At 32.4% G+C, this 12010-nt stretch overlaps 1 protein-coding gene and 1 pseudogene across 12 annotated transcripts; one reads left to right on the top strand and one right to left on the bottom strand.

Moving 5' to 3' along the window:
* Nucleotides 1–291: 291 nt before the first annotated feature.
* LOC124886650 lies at nt 292–886 on the top strand (annotated as a pseudogene).
* Nucleotides 887–932: 46 nt separating this feature from the next.
* Nucleotides 933–10965, bottom strand: LOC107839113. Of its 12 annotated transcripts, none has more exons than XM_047395845.1 (4): nt 10782–10948; nt 10669–10702; nt 5728–5792; nt 933–1511 (listed from the first exon to the last, which is right to left on the bottom strand). In XM_047395845.1, exons 2-4 carry the CDS (start codon nt 10694–10696, stop codon nt 1302–1304), a joined length of 303 nt encoding a protein of 100 aa, XP_047251801.1. In that variant the 5' UTR covers nt 10697–10702; nt 10782–10948; the 3' UTR covers nt 933–1301. The 12 variants fall into 12 exon arrangements, 6 of the variants coding, with proteins under 6 accessions (XP_047251801.1, XP_016537959.1, XP_047251800.1 ...); XM_047395844.1 differs by having other exon boundaries at nt 1150–1511; nt 10669–10712; nt 10782–10965; XM_047395846.1 differs by lacking the exon at nt 933–1511 and adding an exon at nt 2602–3201.
* Between the last annotated feature and the right edge of the window lie 1045 nt (nt 10966–12010).

Here is a 12010-nt window from a genome sequence, read left to right as displayed (position 1 = left end):
ACCAATTAGGAAAAGTACATTAATATTTCATAAACACAAGCAGTGGTGGAGCTGGATTTTCATTGAGGGGGTTCAGAAGTAAATATACAGACTAGTTGAAGGAGTTTCAACATCTACTATATATACATAAAATTATTTTTGATCATGTAAAAATAGTATAAAAATAGTATAGTTTTTCGTCGAAGGGGGTTCGGATGAACCCCTGAATTTAAGGTGGCTCCGCCACTGAATACTAGTAAGTAATCGAATCGGGTTTAACTTATATACATTAACAGTGACAATGCTTTCATACTGTCAGTGTAATTTAACATGTTATGATACGTCGATATGTTGTCTAATATTTTCTTTTATAACTTTAGGGCTTATTATTGGTGCACACACAAGCATACACAGGGGTTTTTGGCAACAAAACAAGTCCAAAGAATAGATGAAAACTCAACAATCTTTGAGGTAACATACAAAGGAAGGCATAGTTACAAAGTTGCACAATCAGATATCTTTTCACTAAACAACAAAAAATGCCAGAAACACAACAAAAACAAGAACAAAAGATGGTAATATTCAACTCTACACCACACCATAACGTAGAAACTTTAACATCACAAAAAGAAGAAGTTTTCACACCATTTTCATTTCTACCTACACCCCTAAACCTTGAGAATATTTAAGAAACAAAATTCTTTTCTGATTCTATGGTACCACTGTTAACATCCCAAAATCAAGAATTTGGAATGGACTATATGACTCTACACAGCTCAAATTCAGATCTCACTGAATTGGTCTTGAACCGAACTCGATTTCTAATGCCTCATTTGCTGGAGACTAGAATTCATCTGAGGATTTTGAACCTAATGTCACATTTGATATTGAAGAGTTCTTCAGTTAATTTGAAATTACAACATCAAGTTTGTAATAGTAGAATGTAAGTTTTGTGCAATAATTATATTATTTTTTAAGGCTAACTGATCGTAAACTAAATTCAATTGATTGATGTTTAGAGAAATAGTTGTAGTAAAAATTGTACGTCGATGAATTCATGTTTGTAATAACAAGCTTTGGCGAAATACATACATTAACAAACCTTTGTACAAAATACATATCTTACATATAACAGATATAAAATAAATACAATTAGGAACTACAATTCCACATCTTAACAAAACATTAGGGACTATAATTCCATATCTTAACAAAACTGAAAAATAAATAAACACCTAATAATTGTATATATGAAATACATATATGAATATGTTGTCCAAAAAATATAAAATTTTACAAATAACATCATACCTCCTCCACTTTCACTTCTTCGGATTCATAATCAGATGAAACAGACTTGCAATTTTACTAGATTCACCTTTTTCATCCGACTTCATCTTTTTCATCGATTTTTGATTTTTTGTGGGGTTTGGGGATGAAGATTTTCTCAAATCTTTCCGTTTCATTTTTTCCACAATGTTCTCCAGATTGTTAAGGTACTTCAAACTCACTTCTTCACTGCTAACACCACCCTTAGGCAGAATATTAGTAGAACACAAGTTAAGATCTTCATCTTGTATTAACCCAAGACTAAACGATGGTAGTTCATCGAAAACCAAATTCCTCGGTTGAATACCTTTAGTGGAACTACTACGATTTGCATATTGTGCCATTATAGTAGAACTCCAAAAAATTTCAACACACACACAAAAAAAAAACTTAACAGACCAAATCAGCGAAGAAGAATGAAAAATTTGAAAAAAAATTCGACAATAAAATACATAAAAGAATTTATATGAAAAATATAACTTGCATGGACTTTAAAATAAACTTTCCTTAATTGAAGGATGCAATGTTTATCAAGATCTTGAAAGATAAAAATGAATTTTGAAAAAAAAATTGAAGATTGGAGGGAAGTAGATTTGGTAAAGTAGTGTGAAAAAGGGATGGGTAAAAGAGGAGTTCAAGTCACGCGCTTTTCCCCAACAAAGGTAAAATATTACTATATTTTGTTATTAGTTGTAATTTTGAGAAACTGTTTGCTACTAATTGTAATTAATGTCTTAAAGTCGCTAGTTTATGTAATTTTTCCAATAATGAACCCACTTTACTAAGCCTAAGAAATAGTCATATTCTAGAGGCCCAAATGAGCGCCACGTGTCAAATGACGTGGCATGCCAAGTCAAGTGAAGGAGCCAATAGGATCATGCCACATGTCAAAATGATGCAACAAACCCAATGAAATCAAAACCCATAAAAGATGTCACGTCACTTGAATTTAATTGGGCAAAGGAAGTCCATCTTCACCATGACTCTTACTTTTCCACAACTATAAATAGGGTGTCATAATTCAAAAAAAAAAGACCAATAACTCTAATAGAAAACAAGAGAAAGCTCATGGATCAAATGCCGCAATTTCTCTACAAAGCTCAAGAATTCAAATCTTGTTCATCAAGATTAAAGATCAAGACTGCAAGATTCAAGAACAAGCTCAAAAGCCCTTGAATTCAAGCACAAGTCAAGATCAAGTCCATCAAATCAACAAATCAAGTTCAAATTCAAGATCAAGCTTTAAGCTCTTGAATTTATATTTGAAAAGGCGAATCATAGGATTCATAGAGATTGTAACACTCACATTGAAATCGATAAATTGATTGTTGCAATATTTTTCTTATCTTGATTATTTATTTTCGATCTCAAAATTTTATTGTCCAACAACATTATTATATTAAGCATGAATGATCTTTGAGAATTGAACTTTTTTGCACTTCATTAAAAATCTTCACTATAGAAAAAATCATCTAATTTTAAATAATCAAAAGTCATACGTGTGAGGCACGAACCATAGGTGTCATTTGGTGTGAGGTATAAGGTATAGTAGTCTTTGGATAAAATGCAGAATTATTTTATTATGCGTTTGATTGAAGGTATTAGTTAGTCTCGTACTTATTTATCCCACCAATATTAAAAATGTGAAAAATCTTATAAATAATGTTTGAACTTTTACCCTTCAATAAAAGTTTTTACAATAGACAAATCTGTCTTTTCACTTTTTTCTTTTCAGTTATTATTAATTAATATATGAAAATATGGAAGGTTTTCTAATAACAACTAAATTCTTAAGTTTATCAGAACTTTAATTTGGTACAAATTTCAAAATAAAGAGGAATAAACCTGTAGTTCCAAAGAAATAAATATCACTTCTACATGCCGATGCAACTCCTGAAATAGATTCTTATGAGACACTTAACCTTTACACATTAATGTAAATTAAGCAATTAACATAAATTTCTAAGTGTAATTTGACATAAAGAAAGCAATATAATATATAAAAAGTAGAGATGTAAATGGATATTTACAACGATAAGGAATACAGTTTCAACCAAACAACAGTCCAATCCAACGTTGACTTGTCTTTATAAGATAAATTATTGACCCTTCAATTTTTATCTATGCAAATCAATCTTCTCTACGACTTGATTTTTCGAAGAAAATGTAATTTATCTACAGTTACTACATATCGAGTTAAAATTATGTATAAACTAGTCTTTAAAATTATGTGCACTAACCAATTATAAAATATCCAATTAAAAGGAACATGTGTCTATTACTGATCAGTTTTTTGTCTTATATTTCGTCCTTCACTTGCTTTTAAGAGAGTGTAAGACTCTCTGTGTCACATCAACACTGAATAGTGTATTTATTGCACTTTAAAACAATTTAAGAGATAATAAAACTCCGTGAAATTTAAATGTGTCAAAACACTTCACCTATTGTTTGAGGGGCAATAGTGCCTTACCTCTTATTTCAACTTTTTTCTTATTTTTTTCTTTACTTTCTTCTTTCTTCTTCGAAAATAAGTTGACATCTCTATCGGACTCCTACCGCTTCCAACGCCACAATTTGCCCCACAATTCTATCCATCTTATTTTATTATTATATTTAGTTCTCTTTAATTTCAAGTTCTTTTACAAAAAAAAAAGTTATTATTTCAAGCTATTTTGTAAAAAAAAAAAAAAACAATTGATTTCAAGATTATTTTTTTAATATTATCTCATATCATTCTTTTTAAAACTTTCATTTTTAATACATCATTTTTTTTTTAAACCTTCATTGCTAAAGCTATAGAAAAATGAAATAAATTAATTGATGATATTTAAGAATTTGACTGAATCATTTAACTATGATTAAATGTCCATGGACAAGATTTAGCTTGAGTATTGACTTAAGGATAACAACGATTTTCAAACTTTGGATTAATTGATTATTTTATATAAATCCAACCACCCTTGCTCGACTTTTCCCAATAATTTCTTTTTTCTCTTTTTTTTGAGTCATTATACAAATACAAACTAACATCAGGGGTGGCTCTAAAGGCAAATAAAAAAGATAAATGTCTTAGTCTTTCAAATTTGAGGTGTCTCACATTTTTTAAATAATGAGGTGATAAGCTGTGGCGAATCCAGGATTTTGTTTAGAGGGTTCGATGAAAATCTCAATTTTGCTTTGTGGGGCCCTTTATTAAAAATATTATGCCTTTTTCTTACTTTCACTTTACGATTTTATTTTATTTTAATTTTTTCTTTCAAATTAATCCCTCTAAAAAAATAAGATTTTTAAAAATATGTAAGCATTGCTTAATCCCTCTATTGTTTTCATAGTAAAGCAACAACTGGATACCCTAGCCAACTCTGAAAAAATAAGAACCTAGTTTTGCCTACTGTCGTTGGTAACAATGGCTGTCGTGGTCTGTGGCCAGCCTCCAATACCAGAGACTTGTCAAGCTGAATTGCTAATATCTAAACCAGCTTTTGCTAATCTGTTACAAGACCAAATAAGATTACAAAACAGCTTCTGTTAAAAGAGATATCTTATTTGCATGGGGAGCCACGTATAATTTAGGAGGGAGAGGAAGTAAATCAAATGATTGTTAATGAAGATTTACAGTATGCAGTAATTGGGGAATTCTCATACGGCTGGCCAGATATTCAAGATCTGAGGCGATTAATTCCAAAGCAATGTGAAGGAAGAAGTCAACATTGGCTCATTGAGTAAGCGACATATATTAATAAGAGTTACGAAAATTGAAGATAATGTACATCTCTTATCAAAGCCATAATTTTATATCACCAAGAATTTCTGGTCCTACCCTATGAGAACATTAAAGTGGGATTCAATGTTTAACCCTGAAGAGGAAACAACTACTGTACTAGCATAGATATCATTCCCATCATTGTCTCCTAATTTTTTTTTGCAAAAGAAGCTATTTTTTCATTGGCGGCTGCTGTGGGAAAGCCTTTACTGGTTGATTTAGCGACTCAAAATAGAACAAGACCAAGTTGTGCCAAAGTTAAAGTGGAAATTGATTTACTGGGGTAATTTCTAAGAGGATTAATATTAGTATGCATAAAAAGATAGAAGTGGTAGAAAAATGAATTCCTATCAAATATAACTATGTTCCAAAGTATTGCAAGGAATGTAAGTTACAGGGTCACAATGAGAAGGAATATTATGTCATTCATCTAGAATTATATCCAAAGGATGAAAAGGAGGAAGTAGCTGAAATAGAAGAAAAATGGCACACAAACAAGAAGAAAGGGGCAACGGAAAAGAGAATAATACAAAAAACAAAAATAATGACAAGGACATAGGAGAAGCTGATTTTCAACAGCAAAAGAGAAAACCATTTAAAAGAAAGTGGAATCATGGAAGAAAGACGAAGATGATATGGAATAAAAAAGAACACACCTTGAAGGACAAGGATATAATAGTGAATAATAAGTTTGGAGAAGTAGAGGAAAAGGTGACAGATCCTGTTGAAAACAAAGACAACACAGCTAGTCAGAATAAGGAATCAGGCAACAGATAATAATTAAATTAAGGGCAGAGAGATGATCTTAAAAATAAAAAGGAGAGGGACAGCAAAACATCAGCTTCCAAGGCAACAAGTGTTATGGCTATTCATAGAGGAGAAATGCAAAAAGAGTCATAAAGTTCAGTAAAAGCACAAGAACATACTGAGCAAGACGTAAATGATTCAATGGAGGTCCAAGCAAAAGATCAGACAAAGGCAGACAATGCAAACAATAAAGAAGAGTAAGTTACAGATGTTGCAGATATTGAAATACAATTAAGAAGAGAAGTTGAGATTCCTAAGCTTCAAAATCTATCTCAGTAGGAGAAACAACAAAAATAAGATCATGAAGAAGATGTGGATATGGAGGCTAACATAGACCAAATTGAAAGAGAAGCAGATTTATCACCTAGAAAAATTGGTCAACTAAAAGGCAGAAATAGAAAGGTCTACAAAAATACTGTTGTCAAGTCTCAAATTAATATAAGGAGTAAATCAGGCCTATTGTCCAGTAGTGATCAATGATTAATAAGATCCTATTTTGGAACATTAGATCAGTTAAAACTCAAAGTGGTTTTAAGAGGTTAATTGATCTTCACAAGAGGAATAAATATTCTTACATTGCATTAATGGAACCCTTTCAAAGTCCATCAGAGTTAGAAAAATACAGAAGAAGGCTAGGATTAGCACATGCTAAATTAAATTTTTCAGATAAAATTTGAATTTTATGGGAGGAAGATTGGGACGAGACTGATAACAACACAGATTCCACACAATAACTGACAATGGAATATAAATTATGAGGAGGGACAGATGTTTTTAAAGTAACAACAATATATGCTAGATGCAGTTATTTGGAGAGATTAGAGTTGTGGGAAGATTTGGAGGACATTGCTAATAATACTCACACTCCTTAGACTATTGGAGGGATTTTAATATTATAATGAATGATTTTGAAAAGCTAGGAGGACTTCCAGTGACACAACATGAGACTCTTAATTTTGTTCATTGCATGAATAATTATGCTTTAAATGAGTTAAGATTCACAGAAAGAAGATTTACCTGGTGGAATGGAAGAATTCAAGATGATTGCATTTTCAAAAGATAGACAGGGTGTTTAGAAATTATAAACTTATGCAATTCATGCCTAATTGTGAAGTTACTCACCTTATCAGGTAGGTAGGGCTCAGATCATGCACCTCTGTATGTCATTGGTGATACAGATCAAAGTCAGGTAACGAAATCTTTTAGGTTCCTAAATTTTTGGACTAAGCATAAAGATTTTCAGGCAAAGGTAAAGGAGGCATGGGAGAAAAAGATATAATGGTCTCCTTTGCAGGTTGTTCAAGAAAAGTTAAAGAAGGTAAAATAAGTTCTTGCTCCTTGGAGTAGAGGAACATTTAGGGACGTTTTTCAAAAGGTAGCCACTTTGGAAGATGTTATAAAAGCCAAGGAAGCACAACTGGAAATTCTGCCTAGTCCAGCAAACAAGGAGGAATTAAGTAAAGCAGAAGCTGAACTTAAAAGATTAAGAAAGATAGAGGAGGAATATTGGAAACAAAAGGCAAGGATGAAGTGGTTTACTAATGGAGATAGAAACACAAGTTCTTTCATTCCTATGTAAAAAGGAGAAGAAGCAGGCTGCAAGTGACAAAAATCCAAACACGCCAAGGGGATATCATCACATCACCACAAAGCATTGGTGAAGAAGTTGTACAGGTGTTCATGAAATAATTTAAAGAACAACAGGAAACTAGTGACTATGATATGTTGGGTTGTATACAAAAAAGGATTACTGAGGAGGAGAATGATAGAAGGGTAAGAATGCCTGAAGAAAAAGAAGAAGTTAAAGAAGTGGTTATGTCTTTGAATGGGGATAGTGCTAGTGAATGGATGATTTCTCAGGCCATTTCTTTCAGAGTTGCTGGAGTACAATTGGGAAGGACATTACTAATATGGTGAAAACTTTCTTCCATGGTGCTGAATTACCAAGGTACATTACTCATACTAATCTTATTTTAATTCAAAAGAAAGAAGTAGTGAGTACTTTTGGTGATTTAAGGCCTATTAGTCTTAGTACTTTTGATAGTAAGATTATTTCAAAGTTGACCCGTATCAGAATGGTGAAGGTGCTTCCTAATATTATTTCCCGTAATCAAGCTGATTTTGTAAAATGAAGAAGTATTACAGAAAATGTTTTACTTTCTCAAGAGATAATTAGAGATATTAATAGAAGGAATAAAATGCACAATGTTGTAGTGAAATTGGATATGGCAAAGGCTTATGATAGGGTTTCCTGGAAATATTTGATAGAGGTTTTGAGAAGATTTGGATTCTCTGAAAGACTTTTTGATATGATGGTAAGGTTGATAAGTAGTAATTGGTATTCTATGTTGTTGAATGATCAATCTTATGGTTTTTTCCAATCATCAAGAGGATTAAAACAGGGTGATCCTCTATCCCCAACCTTATTCATTATCTCAGCTGAAGTCCTAGCAAGAAGTTTAAATAACCTATTCACAGATTCAGAGTTCAGGGAACATGGAATGCCTAAATGGATCCCTGATATTAATCACTTATCATATGCAGATGACACTATCTTATTTTGTTCTAGACATTCATCATCAGTCAAGAAAATGATTGCAATATTGAGGAAGAATGAATATAGTTCAGGGCAAATGATCAATCTAAACAAAAATGTCTTCTATTTGCATGATAAGACCCCTATTGTGGTGAGTAATAGAATAAAGAGGATCACTGGAATAAATCAAGGGAAGTTTCATTTCACTTACCTTGGCTGTCCAATGTATTATGGGAGAAAGAATAAGGGTCACTATGAAGAATGGTGAAAAAGGTGATGAAGAGGTTAGCTTTGTGGTAGAATAGACTTCTTTCATATGGAGGCAGGTATGTTCTAATTGCTCATATATTATAGTTCATACCTATATATTGTCTGTCTGCCATGAATCCCTCAATGAGTGTAATTAATCAATTACACAAAATTTTTGCAAAATTCTTTTGGGGGAATGCTACTGGATCAAAGAATAAACACTGGGTTTCATGGGAAGTAATGTGTTACCCAAAAAATGAAGGTGGATTAGGATTTAGATCCTTGAATGACATGTCCAAAGCACTTTTTGCAAAACTTTGGTGGAATTTTAGAACATACACATCATCAATATGGACATCCTACATGTGGAATATGTATTTCAAAAAGTTATATCCATTATTGACTAAAGGAATTGGAGCTTCACATATTTGGAGGAAAATGATTAATATAAAGGAGGAGGTGAAACATCTAATATGGTGTAAAGTAACAGCTGGGAACTCAAGTTTTTGGTATGATAACTGGACCAAGCAAGGTGCTCTATACTATGTAGAAGGAGAAAGTTTTCAAGATGAGGAGATAACGGTCAGCAGGTTTATCAAAAATGGAGAATAGGATAGGCAGTTGCTATTAAATTGTGTATCTGAAGAGATGGTGGACTTGATTATACAAACAGTAAAACCTGCTGTGAAGGAATCTCAAAATGATAAGCCATGGTGGATGGGAAATACCAGTGGCCAATTTACTATGAAGTCAGCTTGGGAGATCATCAGAAAGAAAAAAGAAAAAAAAGAGATTATGACTATATTTGGAATAAGGGTTTACCCTTAAAATATAACTTCTTCTTATGGAGGACCTAGATGAGGACAATACCTACTAATGATAATTTGAAGAGATTGGGGATTGAATTGGTTTCAAGATGCTGGTGCTGTGAAGATAAGAAGGAGAAAACCATGTCACATATTTTACTAACAGCCCCAATAGCCTTTAAGCTATGGAGGCAGTTTGCTCTTTTTGCAGGTGTTCAGATAAACAACCCACATTTGCAGCAGATGATAATTACATGGTGGACAAGGAACCAACTTCAAAACTAAACAATATTCTCAAAGTTGTCCCAGTCATCATTATGTGGACATTGTTGAGAAAGAGGAATGCTATAAAACGTAGAGGGTCATGGTTATTTACAGGAATGGTGTTACAGGTTCAAGAACTGATAAAAAAGATGGTCAAGAAATTATATCCTTGGGTTAAGCCAAGGAATTGGACTTTGACATAGTTGCTGGATACTTTGAGTAGTTATAGGCCCATTTTGCATTATTTGAAGGTGTTATGAACCAAACCAGAACCAACAAAGTTAAAATGCAACACAGATGGTGCTTGTAAAGGCAACCTAGGAATGAGTTCATATGGTTTCTGCATAAGGGATGAGAGAGGGGATTTGATTTATGCTAGAGCTAAAGGTCTGGGAATATCCACAAACACTGAAGCTGAAACTATTACAATTAAAGAAGCACTAGAATATTGTCAAGGAAAAAGTTTTTCAAACTTTATCTTAGAGAAAGATTCACTGAGTCTCAAACAGATGATTCACAAGCAATGAAAGATTTCTTGGGAAATTATTATTACTATGGAGGAGATTCAAATACTAGTTCAGGCACTAAATGTCACTGTTACACATACATTCAGAGAAGAAAACACAGTGGTTGATTCACTAGCAAATGAGGCAATGGAATCACAAAATACGCAGGAGTATAACACATTCCAACAGTTACCAGAGAAGCCGAAACAATTACTAAACATTGACAAAGACCAAATCCCTCATATCAGAATCAAGAAAAGGAAGATTATTCAACAGTAATGGTAGAAGTAGCAAGTATGTTTACATAGAGAAGGAGATCTAGTCAGATCGATGCTAATTTCAGCTACATTAGAACTAACATTCTACATTAGATCGATGCTAATTTCAGCTAAATTTCACAAAAAAAGAAGTAGATTCACAAGTCAGAACCTGGGTGAAATGGAAGCAGCATGGTCATCAGAACCTAAAAATACCTAAGAACAAGGATGAAAGGTCAATGCTAATGAAGCAGAATTTGAAAATGGATGAAGAGAAACCTGCACCTGTGAGAAGTGAAGCTTCAGCTAAGACAGCTGGCATCGAAGCTGGGAATTCCGACATCATAGCTCCATCGTCAAGCTCAAGAGAAAAGGATCGACTCTTGTCCTAAACCCAAGTGTAATTGATAAAGGAAACTTTTCAGATTCCTTTTGTTTTGGATCGGGTCACAGGCCTTATTTTGGACACATTTGATGTAAATTGGTCTTCTGGGCCTTTTATTAATAAAATGGTCCAACCGGACCACCAAAAATTTACATAATAAAAACAACATCAATATTAATATGTTGAATAATAAAATATAAATTAAAGAAACAAACTATGTAATTCGATACAATAATCTGTAAAAGTTGAAAATTTTAAAATTTTTGGACACTATATAAAATAAGTCAAATATATGAAACTATTTTGAACAAACATGACATAAAACGTATAAAAAAGAAATATGCATAGTATATTTTTTTGGAAAGGGATTGAAAATTAATTTAAAAATTATATAAATCTAACTATGACTTTAAACTAGTATTGAGAGCATAAAAAATTATTACATATATTGAAATACTTTTCATTCCATTTTGTACAAAATAGGATCAATATTTATACTTGAAAAAATAGAAAATAAATAATAAATACACACAAATAGGTTAATTAATTTTTGTTAGTCAGGCCCAATTGCCAGAGTGAAAAATGTCAAAGCCCATTACTCATTAAATTGAAAAAGGAGTGAGAAAGGGAAAAAAACTTTCAAAAAATACTAAAAAGTAGCAATTGTGAATCGACCCCACGACCTTAACATCAAAATGAACCCCCTTGACCATTGAGCTACACCTTTCAATTATGTTTTGGGGTTCATTAAAGCCATTATAGCCTTATATTTCAAATTTGAACTTATATATATAATGTAATTTTTCGGGTGAGGGGTTCGAACCCCCTCACCACCATGTAGGTATGCCCCTGGTGATAAATTTCTTTCAAAATGGAAAAAATGATTAAAAAAATTAAATTATCAAATTTTTGCGAGTTTATACTTTAATTGTCACTTGTTCCTTTGTATGAACATTTTTTTTTTCTTCAGAAGCAAAATGAGGACCTCTCATTGAAATTTAGCTTTAGATCAACAGTAGTGTTTAGTTTCCCCTGACTAACATATATTAAAGCCACGTGCTTCGAACATAAGCAATTCCACCATTAAACTGTAGTTTTGAGATTCTTCAAGCAAATCAATGGATGAGTA

This window comes from Capsicum annuum, chromosome 8 (genome assembly GCF_002878395.1).
Source record: "Capsicum annuum cultivar UCD-10X-F1 chromosome 8, UCD10Xv1.1, whole genome shotgun sequence".
NCBI classification, from domain to species: domain Eukaryota; kingdom Viridiplantae; phylum Streptophyta; class Magnoliopsida; order Solanales; family Solanaceae; genus Capsicum; species Capsicum annuum.
The sequence above is the reverse complement of the archived record's forward strand: the minus strand, read 5'-3'. Positions and strand labels throughout refer to the sequence as shown.